The sequence below is a fragment of the Anabrus simplex genome, chromosome 3 (assembly GCF_040414725.1).
Source record: "Anabrus simplex isolate iqAnaSimp1 chromosome 3, ASM4041472v1, whole genome shotgun sequence".
NCBI lineage: Eukaryota > Metazoa > Arthropoda > Insecta > Orthoptera > Tettigoniidae > Anabrus > Anabrus simplex.
In genome coordinates, this window is record NC_090267.1 from 177,353,960 (window position 1) to 177,380,787 (window position 26,828).

At 40.2% G+C, this 26,828-nt stretch overlaps 1 protein-coding gene across 1 annotated transcript in view; it reads right to left on the reverse strand.

Annotated features, from left to right (window-relative positions):
- Window positions 1–6,257: 6,257 nt before the first annotated feature.
- LOC136866720 (uncharacterized) overlaps window positions 6,258–26,828 on the reverse strand; it is a 134,881-nt gene continuing 114,310 nt past the window's right edge. The window contains exon 5 of the mRNA XM_068226612.1: window positions 6,258–8,491. Coding sequence (XP_068082713.1) covers window positions 7,439–8,491 — 1,053 coding nt within the window. The 3' untranslated portion in view covers window positions 6,258–7,438. The remainder of the gene's footprint in view (window positions 8,492–26,828) is intronic.

Sequence of the window (26,828 nt, forward strand, 5' to 3'; positions counted from 1 at the left end):
AGTACTCCAACCTCTTCAAGGACTGCCATGTTCTTCGCTCCTGAATCATGGATGGTAGAGCAGCTACAGGTGATTTCCAATGCCCATTGTATGGGTCCCCGTTCCTCATCAACATTTAAACTCGCTACCTTCCCTTTACACCTTTTGCTTGTCTTATAAATATACTGCCATACAGGAGAGTAGTCTTTATTTGCCCTTCATTTCTGATACCAAAAACCTTGAAAACAAAGCTGCGCTGGAGTAGACATACAGTCTGAGCAGCCCATCTTTGATATACTGTTTTGATAATGGTGAATATCTTGTAAATATAAAATTTTGTCTTACCGAACTTTGTTATTTACTTTTATTTACCTTTTGTTAAGAAGGAAATCATATTTTCCGGTGTTGACTTAGTTAAAGTAACTTCAAGGCTTTTCAGTCTGTGTTATAAAATTAGTGTTTTTGAGACGGTAAAGCCTTAAGGTTACATCAATGAACTCCATCACTCAGCAAGCAAACTAGACAAACACTGCCAAGATCCAGACAGAGAATAGCAAATAGTACTGTGTGCATGTTGGGTGGGAGAAAGGATTAAGGGAAGGAGGCAATAGCATGACATGAAAAAATCCTCCATCCAAAGTTCAATGCTTGGCAGCCGTCACATATCTGGTCAACACCCTGCGTTTAGATTTCAGGGATAACACTACAGTATATGCCCTCAGTTTAAGACTATTAAAAACTGTTAACCTTAGATTTCATACAAACAATTTTGTGAAAATGTATTTTACTGCTGATGACTTATTGCAAGATAGTACTGTATTAGGTGTTGTGTGTATGTTGCAAGTTGCCCAGAAGTGTAAATTGTGGCAATAGTAACCAACAATGACATGAAGGTGAAGCCTGATGTCTTTGTCAATGCTCTCTGCTGCCAGTTCTAACAGTGCAGAGTTATTAGGTAATTTACAGCAATATAGCTGCTGCTAAGGGAAATCATGGTCTGTTTTATCTGTCTGGATGTAGCCCTGAACATGAAAATTTAGAGTGATTGTTTGGTAAATCTGATGTTTTTTTTTTTTTTTTTTTTTTTTTTTTGTGAGCCCACATTCACAACCATTTCTTGCCTCTGGTCCACTGTTTTCATTTCAGAAGGAGTTTGTTTTGTTTTTGTTTTTTGTTTTTTGCAAGTTGCTTTACATCGCACCAACCCAGATAGGTCTTATGGCGATGATGGGACAGGGAGGGGATAGGAATGGGAAGGAAGTAGCTGTGACCTTAATTAGGGTACAGCTCCAGCATTTGCCTGGTGTGAAAATGGGAAACCATGGAAAACCATCTTCAGGGCTGCGGACAGTGGGGTTTGAACCCACTATCTCTCGAATACTGGATACTGGCCGCATTTAAGTGACTGCAGCTATCGAGCTCAGTGAATGAGTTTCTACTGAATGAAACTATGAACAGCTGAAGGATCCATTGGTATCCTAATACTCACCGACTATCACTCACTGCCTCAATCAAAATTTTACTGGAGTTTAGATGCTGACAATGAAGTACCTCTTGTACACAAAATGTCACAGAACAGATTTGATGAAATGAACTACATCCTCTGTTGTAACAATGATGAACTGGTCAAGTCGTTAAGTTCTCCTAGCTTATGACTTCTCTTCATTGAGCTCAATAAAAGATTGTTAGTTCGGCACGTGTATTTTTTCATAAAATATCTATAGATGAAGTGCTGATACCGTATTTTGGGTACCATTCTGCTAAGATATGATTTGGATTCAAACACTGGTGTCGAGCCTCAGTAACAAGATATGTCTATCACCGATCCGTTAGAGCCTCATGAAGGAGCTTCGCAGAAGAATGATGAAAATTTGAGTTTAGGTGGAACAAGCACAAAATTAAGTAATTATTTTTCCTTGTAAACTTTGGTATGATTCCAGCTCCACATGAAAGAAAGGAAATTTCTTTATGACTGGCACTCTGTAAAATAATGCAATTTTACTGATTACTTAACAAAAAATTGTAATTTGAGTAAAATAATTCTCATATAACTAATTCAGCCCAATTACTTTTCCCTTGTACTTTCCCAATCCCTACCAATTATCAGTCCTAGTCAGCATACTCATCATGAACAGACTGAAGACCAGTTACAAAACTGAATTCTTGTGCCATTGTGAGGCTCCCTTAAATTTTGAAATCCTGCAAGTTTGTGGGATTTTGCTTTAAACAAATTAGTTATGTTTTGGGTCTGTACAGAGAGAGCCTCCTTCCAATAATCAATTTCTCATTTCATCAAGCTTTTCCTCTGTTTACACAGATTGGTTTTTTTTTGTTTTGTTTTTATGGTCTTGGTGATTCTTAAATTCTTCACTGTATTATGTACAGTATTCTTATTTGGAATATGGATTATGCAGATGAATAATTTGTGTTTTACTACGATTTGTGATGCCAGTCAAAAGTGAAGTTTCCATAAGGAAACTGTAATTTAATTCTTTCAATCAGGAATATTAAATCAAAATTCAGTTTACTCAAGGGTAAAAATAAAGATCGTCAGTGCTTCACCAAGGAGGGCATTTATAACAAGTAAAGTGACATCTCTTCTAGCACATCATCATTGCACTGTGTATATCATGGGATAGCTTGCAGTAGTGTTGTAATGGTATGCTAGTTGCCCAGTGTCTTGGAGAGTTATGGTATACCAACCAATGAGCCCAATGTTGTTATGATCAAGTAACCAGAATATTCTGATTTACAATGTTATTATATGGAAAAAAAGAAGAAAGCAAATAAACAGACTGAAATGTACAAGGTAAAATTATTCATCATCCTTTCTTATTTCTGAGGAGGCCTTTCTCTTTTTGGTATATAAACATTTAACCCTCAAGCAAACGCACCAGATTTTAGGATGCAGACACACACACTTGGGGTGCTTTAACTTTCCCATTGTTGCTCATGAAAGAAATTTACCAAAAACGCATATTAGTTGACTACTGAATTTTAAATGAGAATTGATACATCTTAACCATCAATAGTAGAGTGTTTTAAATGTCCTGTGCATTAAAAATATGCTTGGAAAGGGGGAGATGAGTGTTTTACTCAGAAGTGCACTCTTCACAATATACAATTCTATACAGATAAGCTTGTTGCAACTGCAGCATGATGTTAGATTTCCTATCCTTTTACCATGGGTAAACATCGCAGTGACCGGAAGTCCTCCTTTGTTTCTTGGGGGAAGGTTCTCAACTTCAGCACCACTGGTGCGCTTGACCACTGCCTTCAGATGAACAGGTAAGGTCTGTATAGTAGCCTAAGATGCTAAATGAGCTTTTGTGAGCTGCACACCCAACTCTTTGAGAAACAATCTTCTGACTACTGTATTTTCTAGTCTAATATTGTTCCTATAAATATTAAAAGCATTAATGGGCTGCAATATTTAGCATTCCAAAAAAGTACTGTAAGTGGCCATGTTTACACTTTCTAGATAAGTTCCACTCAGCTTGACAACATCAATCCTGCCCTTATTTAGATTATAATCGGTGAACATGACAGGTTTCTGTTCAACCCCAGTTTCAGGATCGATTTTGTCATCATGATGCACTGTGGAGGTGACCACAACTACTTTTCCCAACTTTGGACCATAAGAAGTTATGAACATATCCTTAGAATGGCGAATCTACGATTACATAAACTTACTGTCTGTTTTGGACTTTGCTTAATATCTAATTAGTACATGTTTCATCCTGATTTGTGGGACATCTTCAGCTAAAATGTTGTGCAATACAAAAACTGACACAGACAATAAGACATTAGGCGATTTAAAATTGTTTATAAAATATGTTCAAAACTGGTAAAATGTTTGGCGACACTTGAGAAGGCATGGTAACATTCGAAAGAGATCAAAAGCAGAACCCTGAAAACAAATATACTCCTAGGAGCGGAGAAACACAAACAAAAGTGACTAAAAAGAAACCCTCCATTAGGTCCATTCACCTCAACACTACCCCTATGTTCCCCACTGTTTCCCTTCTTGTCCTCGCTGATCAGCTGCTCAATACATACACTCAGCGAACAGACAGCACATGCAAAGCAAGCCGAACAGGACCAGTGAGGAGGTGAGCAATTTTACATTTTTTTCACCATTTCTAACACTACAACTACTTCTACAATCATTCTTTTCTTCTCTTTTCATATTTTACTCCTAACTACACATTTCTGAAAGATAACACTACGTTCCTAACAAACTTCAACTACAGTTTAAAGGAGTTACCTCCTCCCTGTCCAAATGGAAACTAAAGTCCACAAGAACTTAAGTGAACAGCTCTAATTTCACAAATATGCATTGAATGATTCATAAATATTTATCAAATTACAATGCAGTGTTAATGACAATAACAACTTTCTCCTAGAAGAGGAAAAAAAGAAGACAACACTCAGCAAAACTTTTTATTGATACACATTATTCTTCATAGAATGGAATGTTACCATGCTCTCTTAAGTGTCACCAAATATTTTACCAATGTTGAACATATTTCAAAAAATTTTAAATCACCTAATGTTTTATTGACTGAGTCAGGTTTTGTACTGCACGCTTTTTAGCTGAAGATGTTCCACATACCAGGATGAAACATTTACTAATTAGAAATTAAGCTAAGCCCAAAATAGACGATAAGCTAAGTTTATGTAATCATAGAATAGCCATTAAAAAGCATTGGAAGGTGGAAATAATCTCTTAAAACCAAAGTAGAGTTTAACGCCAATACGAATCCCTACAATGAAATTTATAAATTGTGGTATCCTTAGAAAATACAAAAAAAAACTAATATTTCTCCTTGCGCTTTTTATCTGTTACATGTAGTTTCCTTGGTAGTTCCTGCCTACTGAGGTGCATAGTTCCAGTGCAAGTTAAATTGTGTTCTTTCAGCAAGTCCTTAGCAAGAGGAACACTCATAAACCAGTTGTCTAAAAATATGTTCCATCCACGACCACTGAAGGGGGCAAGCAACTGTTTCACTGCGGAATTTGACACATAATATGCTCCTTCTAGCTGTACGCCAACATACACTTCCATATTACAAGTGTAGAACCACCGGGAGTCTGCCAGTTCAAAAATCTTGATGCGGTACCATATCTTGCGGGCTTCCAGAACGGACATTTTCCTAAAAGAGATTCCAACATTTCATCACGAGTTACATATTCTAAAAGGGCGAATCCGTTCTGAAAATTCTTGATGATCATTTCAAAAACATCTTCAATGGAAGCTGGTTGATCCACCTTTCTTAGCTGTTCATGAGTGTTGATATTGTCAAATCGGAGGCACCTTACTAGGAAGTAGAATCTATTCCCATAGTTGCACGAAACAATTTCCATTGTTTTCATAACTCCACAGTTCTTTGGTATTCAAATTATTTGACCTCATCACACCAGCAAAATAGAGCAGTCTCAGCAAGGCTTTTAACTGGTCTTTGTTAGTGAGATTTGTATCGGAACCTCATGTGTATTTTCCACTGACAGTTTATGTGGAAATTTGCGCATGTAACAGTGGTGCCAAGAATGATATCTAGGATACATGATCAGGCATCAACAGTGTTTCTGCTACCTTAGCTACAGTTTTCACTGTTCGCAGACATGTGATGACAATATTTGAGGCCCTCGTTCTAACATTTTGTAGTAGGGGATGTTTCTTCCACAGAGAATCATCTTATCCTTTGTAAAAATCCATCCTCTGAAGTAGAGGTAAATCATCTCCCTTTCATTGACTAAATTGTTCACACACACACACACACACACACACACTCCATCATCATTACTATCTATGGAATCAAATAGATTTCTTATTCTCTCCTAGCCTTGCTCATAGCTATCCATTCTGTACTGGTTTTGGCTCAAAGATATTGTTCAGTACAGTACTAAAAATAAAATTTCCACCAGGAATGAAATGCACATCTTTACTACAATAACACCACCACACTATAACTAAATAAACTGTGGATAATAAAACACAATGCAGGATATTTACTCACCACAACAAAGACAAGCACATGAAGGAAATGCCTGCACTTCACCTTGGAATGATGGCTGCTTTCACGTACACAAACATGCGCAGGGTGGAATCCACCCCAGTCAGTGATTCACGATGTGCACTGTTCAACTGTCTCACAGGAACTGGTTAACCTTGAGTGAAAACATAATAGGGATCCAGCAGGAAAGGTACAAGGGCAAAGAATGTGCATGAAATTTATTTGTACACATCACAAGAAAATAAAATGACCAGGGCTAGATTCCACTCCATACATATGTGTTTGAGGGTTTACTGCACATGACAAACCTCCAGAATAAATCTGGATCAAATTAAAATTTCAGAATTACAATGGATTAAAATGTCATTTTAAATTTATTATTCTGTTAATGCAAAGTAAAGAAATATCAAAATGAATCATTAAAATCAAAATACATTTTAACAACACAGACTAAAAGCTACTTTAACTTGTTTTCTAGAACAACTAGAGTGAAGTTACAGATCATTTTCTGGCCTTCCAAGGCCCTCAATTTGGTGGAATTTGTTGTGGAAATTTTTTTTATCTAAAATTTGATCGCTTTATAAAATAAATCGCTTTGCAAGTAAAAGTTTCTAAGCAGAATGTCAATATTGAATTGGATACTTACAAAGCTACAGTACAATATTATTGTTTTTACATTTGAAATATTTAGGTAACAAGTACAGTATAGGTATTGTTACAGCAATACATAGCCACCTCATTTGGGTAAAATAATTGACAAATATGTGCAATGTTTTTCATTTAGATCAATTCATGTTTCTATAAAAGTATCTTCAACGAAGTCCTGCAAATTTCTGTATCACAATTAGAAACAATGTCTAACAAACTTCAAACTGCAAAAATGGGTTACCATGGGAATATCATCTGAATTAATTTACAAAGTAAAAAAGGAAAATAATTACAAGAGTGATATTTATTGAGAGACCCCTGTCAGACCAAGCTTAATTGTGGTTCTAACAAGAGAACAAACAGACCAAAGTTATAGTTGTCCAGTAACAGAACCTGATTGCTGATTTTTTCCTCATACGTTATACCAATTAAATTTTTAAGAGGATGCTTGAATAAATACCAACTCTTTTCAATATAAAGTTGTGAAAATAAGTGTAATTTAAGTAGAGTGGTTATGATTTGAGTTCCAAAATTGTAGTTCTGTAAGGTTATGTAAGGATGAGAGGAAAATCAGTTGACATTTAGTTCAATGTACACATTTCTGCCAGCTTCTGTCCATTAATGTCCTCTCTCAAAAAACTATTTTACACATTGATTACTAATGTTATTCTGATCAACATCATTATTGAATCTTCCTGAACTACTACATTAAAAAGGCGATGTTTTTACTCATCGATCAATGTCATTTCTTCATATTCCTTGAGGACATTCCATGCAATCATCTGTTGAAGAAATTAATGCTTATGCCTCATACGTGATAAGGGTGGTCGAGCAGTAATATACCTTAAAGGACCCCCAGCATATCGTCTTTCAGATGTTGATCTGTGCCTTGGGTACTTCAGAAGTTTTTCTGATGGACTAGGCGAAGACAGTCGCAACTTCTTGTTTGATACGCAAGGTTCCCCAAAAAGAAACACAGTTTGTGGAGAAGAAGATGGTGATCGAACTCTCCGATTTCTTACCCATTTTGCAGATGTAGATTTAATCCCAGCCAGAGCACTCTGCCATGCTGAAGATAAAACATCAACAAATTTGGTGAAATGAGATTTTTCTTCTGAAGAGTTCTCCTGTTCCCAATTTGTATGGCTATTGCAAACATTATCCATGTGGTCATTTTCTCCTTCAGATGATAAAGACTGTATGGATTTATTTGCATCTTCAGAAAAGTCAATAGCATTTGATATTTTATGCTGATCATTTGAAACCTCCATAGACATATCACCCTCACTTGAATTCTCCAAATTTTCATCTGCAGTACAAGGTGGAATATTTTCACTATCTGAACCATCTTCAGCAAATTTAACTTTACGTTGGGTAATTCCTTCTCGTTTTCTGCCAGGAGATGATTCTGCATTAACCTTAATATCTTCAACTACTTCTTTGTTTCCCAAGTGTGGTGTTAAACTGGGCATACTGACATAAACAGAGAACTCCACTTCCTCGACAGGGCTACCAAGTGCAGTGGCTAATGGAGACATCACGTCTTGAGCCGAGACACTACCTTTCACAAATAAGCATGGATTTTTGTGCAGATAAGCAGGGAAAGGTGTTGATGTTGATATCCCTCTGGTTTTAACAAGAAACTTACTTGAATCTTTCTGGTCACTGTATGTTGTAACTGGTAAAGGTGACTTGAACTCCACAGATGAATTATCCATTCCAAATACAACCGAAAGTTTTCTCTTCAGATGAACATTGTTAATGTCCTTAGCACTACCAATTGTTACATTTGGAGTAGGTTGCAGTTCTTTTGGTTTACGTACTAGTAGATGACACCTGTCTGGTATCTGGAATAAAATACATTATTAATAAACTACATAAGGTGAACACTGCTGATATTATATTCTGTGGCATATTATACTGGCTGAACAATGATATGACAATGGATTGATTGTATATCATGCTTTTAAAGAAGCAGATCCAATGGCCCTCAAAAATGAATCATGATGTATTGTTTTAAAGGGACTAACATCCAAGTCATCAGCCAGTAATGGCATGATAGGCTATTTAACATTATCCACTTAGTGTCAAAAGGGGAGAGAAAGAGAGAGAGAGAGAGAGAGAGAGAGAGAGAGAGAGAGAGAGAAAAAAAACAAGGAAAGGAGCACATAATAGGATGAACATAATGGTGGAGGGAGCAACAGAACAAAGAGACAAGGGTTAAACATGAAAACACAAAAGGACAAGGATCACCTCCACATTTTCATAGGCTGCCATCTTTGAATATACAGAGTGTAACCGTAATGATGTTACAAATTTTCAGGGATGATGGAGGTCACCAAACGGATCAATTTGAGATAAGGAACTGTAGTCTGGGAATGTTAGAGTCAAAAGTTAATAATCTAAGTTGTTTAACATCCATCCATTCTTAACATTTCAAATGACACTGGGGATATTCGAACAGATATAAAAAATTCGTGCGACGATGCCTTGCCTGCATTGATGCAGGGGGATGCCATTTCAAACATTTGTTGTAAACGGAACAGCTTGTGAAACTTCTACACGTAAACGGACTTAAATGAATTGAATTTTGCTTAACTTTTGACTATTGTTTTCAAAACATGACTCCTTATCTCAAATCGATACATTTGCCGTCCTCCATCATCCCTGAGAAATCGTAACATCATGGATACACCCTGTACAGGTTCTCTCCTCACCAATCCAATTTCTTCTACATCCATCCGTGCTCGTCAGAGGCTGGCAAGTTGCCTATTTTCCTGAGATGATCTTTACACCTAACAGTTTCATGTTTCCATCCTTAAGGTTCTCACAGCTTACAGATTCTTTTTTCACTGGTATGAATAGTACTCCTTTCAAAGCCATCCCATCTTACGATAAACACTTCAGTTCTGGGAGAAAATTTCTGCACGTATGTTGCTTCTCAGCCATGATTTAACTCCTATTACAACATCTGGTAAATATATATCTACTAAATTACTTAATTCTGTTTTCCTTATAATACTTCTACAGCTTAACAGCAACAACTTTATGCCATCTTTACTTGACTTCCAGCTCTCTATAATACCACCACTCCCTAGTTCACTCCGTTTCCCTGAATGTACCTCACTGTAAGTCGTCTAAGCAAACCTCCTAACTCACACGTAACCCTGAAGTTCAAGTGAAGGCCATCTAAGCACACATCCCTATCACTTACCCACCCATTAAGATTAGGAAATCTCTCTCCCATTTCCCCACATACCTACTTCACAGTCCCTTTTAATGATGATGATGATGCTTGTTGTTTAAAGGAGCTAACGTCTATGTCATTGGACCCTAATGGTATGAGATGAAACCAAATGAAATCTATATAAATAAAATTGTTTCTGTTTGTCTGTTTGTCTGTCTGTTTGTCTGTTCCACCATCACGTCGAAACGGCTGGATAGATCTCAACCAAACTTCATATTTAGAGTATACTGACCCCGGGGAAGGTTTCGATATGCATATCATTTTAAAATCTTTGAAAAGACGGGGGTTTTATAGGAAAAACGGTTTTCCTCCATTTTCTCTTATACTATTATAGGCAAAATATCGAATTTGTCGTATAAGGACGAGACAAAGCTCAATTTAATCCTCTTGACGCAAAGAACAAAACTCGGTAAGCCCTACGGGCCCGAAAACCATGTTTTAAGGCCCTAAAACCAACCGTTACGGAGATATTGGCACCACACTACCCCTGCTCTAGGAATCGGATAAAGAAATGAACTGCCGTAACCATGGCAACGTCAGCTCCAGGATTCTAGAGCAGTGAGATTATGCATGTACGTTTGGGCATAGCTGTCAACCAAAATAGGTACAAATAAGACTTAATATCTGGGAAAAAAATATACTGTTGTGTAAGGCACTCATAGGACTCCTTTGGGCGGGGATGGAAAGGGGGTGAAGAACGAGTGTAAAAATCTATATAAATAAAATTGTTTCTGTTTGTCTGTCTGTTTGTCTGTTCCACCATCACGTCGAAACGGCTGGATAGATCTCAACCAAACTTCATATTTAGGGTATACTCATCCCGGAGAAGGTTTTGATATGCATATCATTTTAAAATCCTTGAAGAGACAGGGGGTTTATAGGAAAACCAGAATGGTTTTTCCACCATCACGTCGAAACGGCTGGATAGATCTCAACCAAACTTCATATTTAGAGGGTACTCATCGCGGGGAAGTTTTCCATATGCATATCATTTTAAAATATTTGAATATATGGGGGGTTTATAGGAAAATCAGAATGGTTTTTCCACCATCACGTCGAAACGGCTGGATGGATCTCAACCAAACATTGTATTTAGAGTATACTAATCCCGGGGAAGGTTTAGATATGCATATCATTTTAAAATCCTTGAATAGACGGGGGGTTTATAGGAAAACCAGAGTGGTTTTCCCACCATCACGTCGAAACGGCTGGATAGATATCAGCCAAACTTCATATTTAGAGTATACTCATCCCAGGAAAGGTTCCGATATGCATATAATTTTAAAATCTTTGAATAGACGGGGTGTTTATAGGAAAACCACAGTGGTTTTCCTCTATTTTCTCTTATACTATTGATTTTCTGTAAACTTCGTTTACCGTACGTGAAACGTCTCTTCATTATAAACAACTTTCGTTATGTTCATAATTTACCTTACTCTTCACATGACGGAGAAATTTACAATTTTCTGCTGGTATCATGCTCTGCATTTAGTGACCGACAGACCGACAACGAACCTACAGGTTACCATGGCAACGTCTCTGACTGCATGCCAGTAGGGAAGTAACGTATTGCCATTTTCCTCATCATGCTTTTAAATTCGTGGTTGTTCCTTGGGTAGATGGCAAGAGAGGCATCAATCGGCTCATCTGTGGGATATTGGCGGAATATCGTTGGAGGTTATAACCGCCCTCGAATAGATTAAGTAATAACACCATTAGTCATCTTCATATTTGTTTACCTAAGAATCACTGAACCTAAATTTCTCCTCTGTTAGCGCTTTATTATATCCATAACTCACGGCATTTATTTATTTGTCGTTATCCGGCTGTCCTCAGTTATAATCCATTTTCTATTAGTTTCAACATTCTTAACTGTATTATTTTCTTCCTTAATTACGCCGTATGTACGTGAATGCTAGAAACTACTGGATGCATTTCCACCAAGATTCGTATTTAGAATACACCTGTCCTTGATAGGTTTCAGGGCAAATATTGTTTCTAAATCCCTGAACTAACTGGGGGTTTATACGAAACCGAAACAGTGATTTTGCACTTCCAAAAAATATACACAACAAAAGTTTATGGAAGTCTACCTACCTTGGTAGAAATTAATGTCTAAACCTTTTTTTCTCATGTGCATCATTTCGATACGAGGATCAATAAGGGAGATATCATTAAAGGACCGTTTTTCTGTACAAGTCCCATCGGACTTAACTCACGAGCGGGTGCGTGTAAAGCGTATTCCTTACAACTTGAAAACTACTGAAGACATTCGAAACAAAATTTATATTTAGCATCCACCTGTCCAAAGGTAGGTTTTAAACGTAAATAACATTTCATGTTCCGGAATGGACTGGCGGTTTATAAGGAACCGAAATGGTGATTTTACTCTTCCACAATATATACAGAACAAGACCAACCTGACTGGAAATCGACCAAACCTGATGGAATTCCACCTCTAAACCTTTTTTTTCATGTGCATTTTTTCGTCAGGAGGATTAATAAGGGAGATATCATGAATGGTCACTTTTGCAGGTTAAGTCCAGCGGACATAGCCAAAAAGGTGTTTTACATGGAGCAGATTCCTTATCTATATAAATCAAATCGTAACGACTGTGTACCTCTACACTGACTATTTTGGCGAAATTTTCGTACAGCTTTCCGTTTAAGGGGTAATAATAACAATCTCCATAATTTTTGATTTCCTGAAAGTCCTAATTTTTACCCGCCTCGCCCAAAATCCACATTGTGGCATAATCTGCCAGAAGAATAAGAAGATAATTGAAATTTGACAAAATTATACGTTTTAGCCTGTAACGAATGAAAAATCCTATATCATTAAATTTTTCATTTTTTATCCCCGAAGAATATCGAAATATGCAGGCAATTTTAATGATGGTGCAGACCTTCGGAAATTCCTATCACGTAACGGATTGCACAATCTCCGTTCAATTTGGAATGATCTACAACCTTGGTCTTATGACTTTATGCCGTATCTGTATCCCTTTTACGTTTGATTTTTCTCTATTAATCGATGTTAAGTCAATTTGGAATTTTCACATGCATTATTCATACTTTCAATTACTTATATGAAATACAGAATCATCAAACTCTTCACGAAAATTGGCCCACTCAGTAGCCATATGTGAGGCAAATGCTACGTATGTAGCTGTCACATTATTATCCGAAAAGTAATGTAATGTGAGATGATCTTACAAAACCTTTACCCTGTTCCACGTTTCTAAATCTGACCCAAGAATAGATGACATATCATTGGACCAGCCATTTAGGCCACTAAATCCGGCGTGTCTTATGGTATAATCCTTTGTCGATATGACGTACGTTTAGTAGCAGTTAATCTGTAAATGAAGGTCTTCAATATTGTAAACACGCATATACTTTCGTATGTCGATCTATATATATTCACTGATGTCGATTTAGCGATCGAGAAAGGGTCGGTCTGCTATTGTAATCAGTACTCCCCACACCGACTTTGACTGGCAGTAGGAAAGGGTTCCTTCTCCAACTCCTGTGTAACTGTCATTAGTAAGGAAGGCCTACAATTGTAATGAATAGTTCCCTTCTCGATTTGACTTGCAGAAGGTAAGTGAGCATGCAGTTTTGTTTAAAACTCCCCTACCCGATTGTGTTTGGCAGTAGGCAAGGGTGCCCGCCATTATAAAGAAATGTACTCATCTAAAATGTGACTGGCATTAGGCATAGTGGCCTGCTATTTTGATGGAAACTCACCAACTTGGTGTGACTGGCAGTACGCTGGCTGGCAGTAGGAAAAGGGGCCTGTCATTATAATGATAACTGCACAACTCAATTTCGAGTGATAGTAGGGTAATTGCCTGCCATTATAATAAAAACTGTAATCTGTCTGGAGGTAGGAAAGGGGGGCTGCCATTTTAACGAAAACTCCCCAAATCGATTCTGTCCGCATAGTAGGCAATGGGGCCTGCAATTATAATGTAAACTTCCCAACCTGATTGTGAATGCCAGTAGGCAAGTGAGCCTGCCGTTATATCACAAATCCGTAACAAACACTTTACATTGGAAACGTACGGGGACCTCCCCATGCTCTTTCTCGGATAACGCTAAGAGACATGCAATTTTAAAACTATCTTATTTACTGCATGTACACTATTTACTTCGATATTCGAATACAATGTAGAATACCGTACCATGGCAACGTCAGCTCCAGGATTCTACAGCAGCGAAATTATCTATATAAATAAAATTGTAGGGGGTCCGCTGTCTGTAATTTCTTTTGTTTTGCCAATTTTTCAGATATTTATCCGTTTTAGGTCAACTCAAGACCGAATCGGTGGTTTTTACGTTTCGTGTCTGTTTGTCTGTTTGTCTGTCTGTTTGTCTGTTCAACCAAACTTCATATTTACAGTATACTTATCCCGGGGAAGGTTTCGATATGCATATCATTTTAAAATCTGTCAATACACGGAGTGTTTATACGAAAGCCATCACGTCGAAACGGCTATATAGATCTCAACCAAACTTCATATTTAGAGTATGCTCATCCCGGGGAAGGTTTCTATGTGCATATCATTTTAAAATATTACAATAGATGGGGGGTTTATAGGAAAACCAGAATGGTTTTCCTCCTTTTTCTCTTATACTATTGATTTTCTGTAAACTTCGTTTACCGTACGTGAAACGTCTCTTCATTATAAACAACTTTCGTTATGTTCATAATTTACCTTACTCTTCACATGACGGAGAAATTTACAATTTTCTGCTGGTACCATGCTCTGCATTGAGTGACCGACAGACCGACAACGTCCCCCTGTGGGTGGGGGCGGTAGAATAACAAGAGAGGTGTCAATCGGCCATTCTGCGGGATAATGGCGGAATATCGTTGGAGGTTAGGCCTATAACCGTTCACGAACAGCTTCAGTAATAACACCATTAGTCATCTTATATGTTTACCTAAGAATCCCTGCGCCTAATTTGCTCCTCTGTTACGGCTTTCTTATATCCATAACTCACACCAGCATAATTTATTGAGGGGCATAAGTAAGAGCAATACATTCACTTGGTATTTACATATTTGTCGTCATCCGGCTCTCCTCAGTTATTATAATCTATTTTCCATTAATGTCAGATTTCTTAACTATTATTTTCTTCCTTAATTACTCCGTATGTATGTTGATTGATTGATTGATTGATTGATTGATCGATTGATTGATTGAATCCCAGCAGAAAGGCGTAATTGTTCAATACAATCCTCCACATTCGGTTGGCCTCAGGAACGGCATACGATCTTAAAATTGGGCCAACTCCCGAGATCTCTCAAACATAAGAACACAAGTCGGATGAGAGAAGAGAGTGGTGATGGTGCTAATTTTTGTTTCAAGAGGAACTACAACGGGGCAACCATCCTATATTAACAGTAATCAGTGACAAAAATGGAGGAATCCGACTCTTCCGAAATTAAGTTATCCGCGAAGGGCGTGGAAATGAGGCCTCGAATGTTCTTATGCCGTCGGAGTCTGCAAAGAACAAGAATAGACCACGGAAGTTCGGATAATATAGCTAAAGTGAGGAGCGTGGCATAAGTAAGTGCACCTGAAAGGGTCCGTGGTCGCGAGCCCACCCTGCCAAGTTAAGGACCCCTGGGGCGATTTCAGTCACCTGTTACGACAGGCAGGGAATAACCCGGATGTATTCCTCCCCCCCCCCCCCTCCCACCTTCACCACGCAACAGGCGGTTCACAGAAACGAACTACGATGCACACGCTACGCAAAATACAGTAAGTCACTATATACACCAACAGCAATATAAGGAAAGAAATTACGTACAGATGTTACATGGAAATCTTTCCTTTATAAGAGAGACAGCTATAAACAAAGAAATAAGATACACGTGCGGTTGTGTGCTACACAGTCACGGTGCTCCTGTGGGGGAAAACCAACATCTACTGTCGTTCTCTATATGCGATTTTCTATTTTACGCAATAAAAATATCACACGAGAACACTTTAACGTATTCTAAAAGCAACTTTATTATCGCTACGAACTTATCCTGTCAGATAGAAGAAAACATTCAGTGCCTCTCTCGGAATACAAAAAAGAAAACAATCGCTCTCTAAAACAATCTACATAGAATTTATACATGTTTTACATCAGAGATCTAATGGTGCTGTTCCTTGACGCCATATTGGAAATCTGTGTGCCGTACGTCCGCACGTTATACGTCCATGGACACGAAACATAAATATAATAACATAATAATTTCGGCTCATCATAAACCTTCAAAATACCAGTATTGAAGGTTTTATCCTAATTAGGATACCTGTCCTACGACACTACTGCGCAACCAATCTGGGCCACCCGTGAGTCACAGGCAACAGCTACTTCGGTCAGCTTCAGCAGTCTATATCATCCATGTCGATAAGCGTAACCGAAATCAATATTGCTCTGAGCAAAAGGAACTTGACTGCTTAATGGTATTCACACTGGTGGCGCTTAGTTCTTCTCTGTATTACATTGTTACTTTCTAACTGAGATTGTTAACATATCTATGTGAGTGTTCATGTCAGTTATTGCGTTTAAAAATATCTGAAATATTGTTTCCTGTTTCAGAAGTGTTGCGACGGTACGTTAATTTATTTCCACTTTAGAAATTTTCGGATACTCTAATTTCATTGGGAACCACTGCATCTGAAATTCTTTTCTGGGCGGGGTTTGTGGTTGTTATTTGGAAGCATTTTGCGGCCTTTCCCTTTCTTTTGCCGATATCTTCATTCTTCGAAGTATCGGATCTCTTTCAATTTCGTTCTGATTAGTGATAAGGCAGGATTGTTGAGGAGTTGTCCTTCCTTTTGAAACAATCACCAATACGGCCATTTCAATTCTGTTGCTGATTGCGATTTTTAACCCCTTTGTGGACTTTATCTTCCTTTTCCGATATCTTCATTCTTCGAAGTATCGCATCTCTTCATATTTCGTTCTGATTAATGTTAACAGAAGATTGTTGCGCATTTGTACTACCTCTCGAAACAATAATCACAACTACCTCTATTTTGTTGACTATTACCCCTTAGTGCTTCCTGCCTTCCCAGTTTCTGCTCTGGGAGGGGTTTCTGTTTTTGATATTTTCGAGCTCATTGCGGCCCTTCCCTTTATTTTGCCGATAACTTCATTCTTCGAAGTATCGGATCTCTTTCAGTTTTCTTCTGCTTAGTGTTAATAGAGGATAGTTGCCCCGTTGTACGTCCTGTTAAAACAATAATCACCAACACCACCGTCACCAACAGAAAATAATCACCACCACATGCACTTTGCTGCCCATTACCGAGTTACTGATTGGGTTTCGACACTTTTGTGACTGTTCCTTTGACCATGCCTGCTAGGAAGCGAATTAACATTGGACGGTCCATATCAAAAGCTAAAAAAGTTAAGATATTGAGGGCTTCCGAGACTGCTTCAGACCGCGAGGCCAGACTCAATGCAGACAGACTGAGGAAGAGCACTCACCGTGATTCGGAGAGTGCTTCTGAGCGCGAGGCCAGGCTTAGCTCACAGAGAGCACGCCAGTCCACATCTAGGGCGTCTGAGACTGCTTCAGACCGCGAGGCCAGACTCAGTGCAGACAGACTGAGGAAGAGCACTCACCGTGATTCGGAGAGTGCTTCTGAGCGCGAGGCCAGACTCAATGCAGACAGACTGAGGAAGATCACTCACCGTGATTCGGAGACTGCTTCTGAGCGCGAGGCCAGGCTTAGCTCACAGAGAACACGCCAGTCCACATCTAGGGCGTCTGAGAGTGCTTCAGACCGCGAGGCCAGACTCAGTGCAGACAGACTGAGGAAGAGCACTCACCGTGATTCGGAGAGTGCTTCTGAGCGCGAGGCCAGGCTTAGCTCACAGAGAACACGCCAGTCCACATCTAGGGCGTCTGAGAGTGCTTCAGACCGCGAGGCCATACTCAGTGCAGACAGACTGAGGAAGAGCACTCACCGTGATTCGGAGAGTGCTTCTGAGCGCGAGGCCAGGCTTAGCTCACAGACAACACGCCAATCCACATCTAGGGCGTCTGAGACTGCTTCAGACCGCGAAGCCAGACTCAATGCAGACAGACTGAGGAAGAGCACTGACCGTGATTCGGAGACTGCTTCTGAGCGCGAGGCCAGGCTTCGCTCACAGAGAGCACGCCAGTCCACATCTAGGGCTTCTGAGACTGCTTCAGACCGCGAGGCAAGACTCAGATCGCAAAGATTTAGACAGATGCGTTTAAGAGAAACAGAATCAGAGGATCAGCGGATGGCTCGAATGGAGCATGACAGAGAGCACCATTCCCTCACACGCGAAAACCTAGCTGCGGAGGAATATTCTCAGGCGTTAACACAACGACGAAGTACCTACGCATCGTTAAACGAAATGCAAAATGTCCAGCAGGAAGAGAAAAGACAACGTGCAGCAGAAAGACGTTCATCAGAGACCACTGATGAATATCTCAGACGGTTAGATGAAGATAGAGTGAGACATGCCAATGTTAGAGAATTACATTCAACGTCAATTGAATCTAGGTGTCCTAATATGATTCCATGGCATGAAAAGCAGCGAAGTGCATTTGCTTATAACCCTCTTATCGACTACGATCCAAGAGCCCATATAGGGTCTTTGAGTAAAGTGTGCCCTTTCTGTAGGGCTCTCAAATGGAAGCAAGAGCCAGAGGGAATGTGCTGCTCTTCCGGAAAAATTAAATTAAATCATCTAACTCCTCTACCGGAACTTCTTATTTCTCTGTTAAATGGGACGCATACTGACTCTCGCCATTTTCTTCAATTTGTGCGAGCCTACAACAGCGCATTCCAAATGACAAGCTTCGGAGCTACTAAAGTAGTGGAAGGAAATTTTATGCCAACATTCAAAATTCAAGGACAAGTATACCACTTAATAGGTTCACTTCTCCCTGCAAACAATGAAAATTCTAAATATCTTCAAATATATTTCATTGCAGACCACAAAGCACAGGTAGATCAAAGAACAGCAATAATACCAAATTTAAAAACCCATTCAGTTAATGATTTGCAGGGCATGTTACATGATGTGAACCCATATGTCAAGGAACTGAAGACAACTCTAGAGACAATGCCGGACGGTGACACCCACAAGATTGTGATCCACGCCGACCGAGTTCCTGCTGGTGAGCACAGAGGCTGTTATAATCAGCCGACAACAAACGAGATAGCTGTCATATTGGTTGGACACGAATGTGATAAGCGAGACATCGTGCTTCGGACAAGAGACCAGGGCCTGAGACGAATATCTGAAACCCACCGATCATACGACGCTCTTCAATATCCCCTGATGTTCCCTCGTGGAGATGATGGCTACCACTTCCTACTGTACCACGTAGACCCACGAACCGGAGAACTAAAGACCCCTCTCAAGAAAACATCTTCTCTTCAGTTTTATTCTTATCGTATAATGATAAGACAAGGCGAGGTAAACTACTTACATTGTTACCGTCAACTGTCCAATCAGTTCTGGGTAGACATGTATGCTAAAATAGAGACTGAAAGGTTAGTCTATATCAGAACACACCAAAGGGAATTAAGGGCTGAGAGCTACATTCACCTTAAAGACGCCCTGAGGAAGGACGAGGGTAACATGGCAGATTTGGGACGGTTAGTCATTTTACCGTCCACTTTCACTGGAGGACCCCGATATATGCACGAGCGATCTCAAGATGCACTCTGTTATGTGCGAAAATACTCATGTCCAGATCTTTTTATTACAGCTACAACTAATCCAAAATGGGAAGAAATTGGTAATGCCGTATATAATGGTCAGTCAGCGAATGATCGTCACGACATTATTACACGTGTATTTCACATGAAATTAAAATCTCTCATGGACTTACTAACCAGAGAACAAATATTTGAGCCAACTCTTTGTTTTATGTACTCTGTTGAATGGCAAAAGCGTGGCTTGCCTCACGCCCACATATTATTATGGCTTGAGGACAAGATACGACCCGTCGATATTGATAAGGTTATTAGTGCTGAATTTCCAGATCCTGATAAAGATCCACAGCTTTTTAACATAGTTAAATGTCACATGGTCCATGGACCATGCGGATCTTTCAACGTAGGCTCACCATGTATGAAAGGTGGACGATGCTCAAAACGATACCCACGAGCATTCGTCAATGAAACTGTCACAGGGAACGATGGGTACCCATCCTACAAGCGCAGGATTCCTTCTATGGGTGGCTTCACTACACGCCTTATGATAAATGGACAGGATATGGAAGTGGATAATAGATGGATAGTGCCATACTGTCCTGTTTTGTCTAGGGTATTCAAAACACACATCAATGTTGAATACTGTAGCAGTGTTAAGTCCATCAAATACATCTGTAAGTACATCAACAAAGGAAGCGATCAGGCAGTCTTAGGTTTGCAAGACAAAAATGATGAAGTGTGCCAGTATCAGAGCGGAAGGTACATATCCAGCTCAGAAGCAGTTTGGCGAATTCTTTCATTTCCTATCCATGAAAGGTATCCTCCAGTAATGCATTTAGATGTTCATCTACAAAATTTTCAAAGAATTGTCTTTACTGCAGAAACGGCTCATGACATAGTAGAAAATCCACGTAACACCACCTTAATGGCATTCTTTAACTTATGTCAGACAGATGATTTTGCTAAGACACTGTTGTATGAAGACGTTCCCTCTTACTATACGTATAACAAACAGCAAGGTACATTTGTAAGAAGAAAGAAAGGAGTACCTGTGGTAGCATTTTCGGGCGTTAGAAAGCAGCACGTAATTAGCCGAGTGTATGCAGTCCATCCTAATAATTCCGAGTGCTTCTATTTACGCATGCTTCTGTTCACTGTCAGGGGACCAACATCCTTCACTGACCTTCGCACCGTCAATGGCATACTTCACCCTACATATCGGAGTGCATGCAAAGCCCATGGATTACTCCTGGATGACTCTCAATGGGAAGAGACACTGAAGGAGGCGATAGTTTCACAAAGCCCAGCAAAACTTCGCCGGCTTTTTGGCATATTGTTAGTCTTTTGCAGTCTCTCTGATCCGTTGGATCTGTGGAACAAATATAAGGAGAGCCTAGCAGAAGATTTCTTACGACAACTTTCCCCCTGTAACGACGATACTGCTCATGAAATGATCGCCCATGTGGAAGACAGATGTCTTCAAGACCTCGAAGAATACGTTCTATCGATTGGCGGTCAGCCTTTGAACATTTACGGCCTTCCTTCCCCTCAGATCTTACAAACGTTAAATGCTGACTATCTCAGGGAAACAAATTACAATAAAGAAGCGTTAAGGTCTTTTGTTCTATTAAATGAACCAAAACTTACAGATGAACAGACTGTAGTATATCGGGAAATATTAAACTGTGTTAGAAATAAGGAAAGTAGAATGTTTTTCTTAGACGCTCCGGGCGGAACTGGAAAAACATTCCTGATTAACTTACTGTTGTCTAAGATCAGACAGGATAGTAAGATTGCTGTAGCAGTAGCCTCTTCGGGGATCGCAGCCACTCTTTTACCCGGTGGCAAAACTGCTCACTCGATGTTTAAAGTGCCTATAGATCTTGACTGCACAGAGTCACCAATATGTAACATCACAAAACAAAGTAACATATCCAAGGTTCTGCAAGACTGCAGTCTTATAATTTGGGATGAATGCACTATGGCTCACAGAAAGGCGATTGAAGCAGTTGACCGAACGCTGCGGGACATCCGAAACAGTGATAACTTCTTTGGAGGTGTCCCTATCCTCTTTTCTGGTGATTTTCGTCAAACGTTACCGGTTGTTCCAAGAGGGAGCAGAGCAGATGAAGTGAACGCTTCATTAAGGAGATCATCACTTTGGCCAAATATCAAAAAACTGTCTCTGACACAGAATATGAGGGTACATCTAGGTGGTGATGAAAACATACATACATTCACTGAAATATTGTTGTCGATTGGGAACGGCTCACTGGGAGACAGTAACGGGATCATTACTCTTTCTGATGAATTTTGTTTGTCGCTTTCTAACCTTGAAGCTCTCATTTCATCGGTGTACCCGGACGTAGAAAATATTAGGAGCAAACCCATCTCATGGCTCTGCTGCAGAGCGATCTTAACTCCAACTAATGAACAAGCGGCGTACATTAATTCGACTATCCTCACAATGTTCCACGGCGAGGAGACAGTTTATACGTCTGTCAATGAAGTAATCAACTCTGACGACGCAGTTCACTATCCTCCTGAGTTCCTGAATTCTGTAACGGCTCCGGGGCTTCCATCGCACAAAATTACCTTAAAGATCGGCGCACCAATCATACTCATGCGCAATCTCAGCCCACCTAATTTGTGCAATGGGACAAGACTTCAGGTAAACGCCCTCCACAAACATGTGATAGAGGCAACTATCATGACTGGATGCGGTGAAGGAGAGTCAGTTCTTATCCCGCGGATACCACTAATCCCAACCAACTACCCGTTTGAGTTCAAGCGTCTGCAGTTTCCAGTCAGCCTCTGCTTTGCGATGACTATTAATAAATCCCAGGGCCAGACGTTGAGTATTGCTGGACTTGACCTCAGATCACCCTGCTTTTCCCACGGGCAACTGTACGTCGCATGTTCCCGAGTCAGCAGCAGCAAGTCCCTGTTTATATGTGCACCAGAAAATAAAACACGAAACATTGTTTATCAAGAGGTTCTTCAATGACTCTGTTCTTCCTTCGCTTCAGTACGTGTACTGGTGACAAATTAAATGAAATTGATCCCATAAACGAATAGACTCCTAATTATGGGAAGATCATCAGTGTTACTTAATTTTTCCAAGCACACTGTTGATTATCTGGAAGTAGAAATGGGGGCATGCCAACATAATGAAAACTGGCCAAATCGACACTGACTGGGAATAGGGAAGAAGACCTACGTTAAAATGGGAATTCTCCGAATTGACTGCGATTGGCCCTAGGTAAGGGGGTCTGCCCTTAAAATGAAAACTCTCGAGCTTGATTGACACTGGTGGTAGGCAAGGGGGAGTGCTATTATAATTAAAACTCCTCAACTCGATTGTGAATTGCAGTAGGTAAGGGGCTTGCTATTATAAAAATCCTTCCCAATTCGACTATGACTGGAAATAGGAAAGGAGATCGGCCGTTATAATAGCAACTTCAAACTCGACTGTGACTAGCACTGGTAAACTCTACCAGCATTGATGATGAAAACTCCCCATTTTGAATGTGACTGGTAGTAGGCAAGGGGAACTGCTACTATAATTAAAACTCCTCAACTCGATTGTGACTCGCAGTAGGCAAGCGGGACTACCATTATAACCAAACCTCGCCAATTACACTATGACTGAATATAGGAAAGAGGGCTGTGGCTATCGATAGGCAAGTGGGCCGGCCATTATAATGAAACCTGCGCAAGTCCATTGTGACAGGCAATAAGAGAAAGTATGCCTGACATCATAACTAAAGGGTGTATTCTGCCCGAAGGCAGGTCCGAACCTCCGTAGAGGTGTGCCTGAGCCGGAGTTTACGTACGGTAGGGTGGCCAGTCCCTTTCCGCTCCTCCATTCCCTTAACCCCACCCAACAGCGCGTGGCAACCCATCCAAATCTTGACCACGTCCAGTGTTGCTTAACTTCGGAGATCTCACAGGATCCGGTGCTTCAACACGGCTACGGCCGTTGGCTGTCATCATAACCAAAGCTGCTCAAATCTACTGTCTGTAGCGGTAGGGAACCTTCCACCTCGACTGTGACTGGCAATAGGCAAGAGGATCTGCCACTGTAATGAAAATACCCCACGTCGGTTGTGACTGGCAGAAGGTAAGGGGGCCTGCCAATATAATTTTAACTCCTCAACTCAATGTTTTTCGCAGTAGACAAACTGGAATAATATTACAATGAAAACTGTCCAACTTCGTTGTGACTGCCAATACGCAAGGGGGCTTGGCAATATAATCAAAACACGATAACCGGAAATAGGAAAGAAGATCTGCCGTTATCATGGGAACCCCCAAATTGACTGGGTTTGGCAGTAGCAAGGGGACCTACTTTTATAACCCACACGCCCGAACACATTTTTGATTGGTAATAGGCAAGAAGGCTTGACATTGTCATGAAAAGTCGCCAACTTGATACTAACTGGCCATAGGCAAGCGGAAATGCCATTTCAATGAAAACTTCGCAAATCAACAGTGACTGGGGATAGCAAAGACGACCTATAATGATAATGGGAACCTTGAAATTCGATTGTGACCGCCTGCCCACCAGTGGGCCTGCCATTATATTGAAGAACCCTAAATACATTTCGCTAACAGTAGACAAATGGGCCTTCTTTTCTAACCGAAACTTTCCAACTCATCTGACTGGGAATAGCAAAAATGATCTACCGTAATAACGGAAACCCTCCACCTCGACTGTGACCGGCACTAAGTAAGCAACCGAGCTCGATAGCTGCAGTCGCTTAGGTGCGGCCAGTATCCAGTAATCGGGGGATAGTGGGTTCGAGCCTCACTGTCGGCAGCCCTGAAGATGGTTTTCCGTGGTTTCCCATTTTCACACCAGGCAAAAGCCGGGGCTGTACCTTAATTAAGGCCACGGCCGCTTCCTTTCACTTCCTAGGCCTTTCCTATCCCTTCATCGCCATAAGACATATCTGTGTCGGTGCGACCTAAAGCAAATAGCAAAAAAATAAGTAAGCAGAACTGTCATTATAATTAAAACTCCCAACTCGACTCTGACTTCTACTCGAACTCCCCAATTGGACTAATACTGTCGGTAGACAAGTCCGCTTGCCATTATAGTTAAAACTCCCCAACTGATTATCATTGGAAAAAGGAAACAAGATATCCCATTGTAATGGGAACTCTCCAACTCGACAGCGACTGGAAGTACACACGGTGGCCTGGCATTAAAACGGAAAAACTCCATCACGTTTTTGATTGCTAACACCCAAGGCCACCTGCGATTTCATGATACTTCCCCAACTACACTATGACTGGAAATAGGGAAGGTATTTTCATTATAATGGCACGTTCCCTTTACTACTGTCAGTCGCAGTCGAATTCGAGTGCTATCATGATGCCGTGTCATAAGACGCGACTACAAGCAACCTCAGGGGCTGTTAAGTAGGGAGTATGGGTTGGCGATCGCGGGGCCTTAGCTGAGTCCTGACATTGCTTCTGTTTCCTTGTGCTAGGCTTCTCACTTTCATCTATCCTTTTCGACCTCCCTTGGTCAACTTTCGTTCTGTTTCAACTCGCACGGTATTACGTGTGGAGGCCTTTCATTTTCACGCCCTTTGTGGCGAGGGGGGGAGTGATATATACAAATAATCGAAAATAGTGTCGAATCCATAGATTTCGGGGTCGCTGACATGAATACTGACACTTCGGATTTTTTAAAGTTCAACTTCAGCCCCCTTTGCGGTGGGGGCGTACAAATATAACCTACTATGTGGAAAAAGTACTGTGGGAGCAAGACGCCCCTAGAACCCCTCGGTAGGGGGGTGAAATATAATATATATATTAATAAATTGAAGTCACTTTGGAGACTCACCTAAGGGTCCGTGGTCGCGAGCCCACCCTGCCAAGTTACGGGCCTACTCACTGCCTTTACAGTAATTTACGGAGGAATCCGTATACAATGTAGAGTACCGTAGCGAAGCACGGGTACATTTGCTAGTAGTAATTAAAATTTAAAATTATCTGTTGACTAGGATTTTAAAAATGATGGAAAAGATTAGCAATTTAAAACAATCAGGGAATCTAATTTCCAAAGCTACATTTTCTTATAAAATGATTTAAAAATAAATTAAAATGTAATAAATTGAATGAGGCATTGCCTTTGAAGTGAAATCAAGTAGGCTTATTTCATTCAAACTAAGTTTTTTAAAACAAAAACACACATAGATAAGAACATAGTCAATAAAATAAAATTGTAGTTTGCAACAAAATAAAATTTGAAAACAAATAGAAACTTCACTTTTGAACACAATGAAACAAGTCACTATACCTAATAAAACTGATGACAAGGTCTACTGGCTGATCATCATCTTGAGGAATGAGAGAGATGGTACCCGTAAGTTTTAGACTACAGCGCAGATTGGCCAGGTCTGCGCACTCCATAAAGACATGTACTACAGTCAGATGACCGCCACAGGTATACACCAGGGAGACTTCTACCTCCAGGAAGTAGGAGTAGGTTGCTATAACATGTCTGGTCATGATTCCATTGTTAGACACGTGGGGAAAGTGTGTGGAAGAAAGGGAACCAGAGTTAAGTATTATCCAGGAATTAGGTTAAGGCAGATGTTGAGGAAAGTAGGAGGGAAAGGAGAAGGTGATAGTGTTTCACATTGGTACAAACAATGAAACGCAAGCAGGCATAAGTACCAAAATAGCTGGCGATATGTGGGATCTGGCAAATGCAGCGCAGGTGGGGTTTAAGGAAGCAGAGATTGTTATCAGTGGAATACTGTGTAGGAGGGATACTGAGTGGAAGGTTATTGGGGATTTAAATGAGACTATGGAGTGGGTATGTGGGAAAAAGGGAGCGAGATTTCTAGAAACTAATGGGTGGGTAGAAGATAGGGATCTGTGCTTAGATGGCCTTCGCCTAAACAGCAGTGGTGTGTATAAGTTACAAAAACAGATCGGATGTAAGGCTTTTCAGGCGTTTGCTTTATTAACCAGCGCTTTGTCTTAGGTCTGACACTAGACTCGTCAGATTGGGTTGTGTCAGACCCTACCCACTGACGCTGGGGTGTATGCAGGTGAACTTATCAGAAGCCCTATATAAGAGGCACAGTCTGATAACTGCATATGGGAGATAAAACTCCACAATGGAATTATTGCTCACCTAGCAATTCCATAGTGGAGTTTTATCTCCCGTACGCAGTTATCAGACTGTGCCTCTTATAT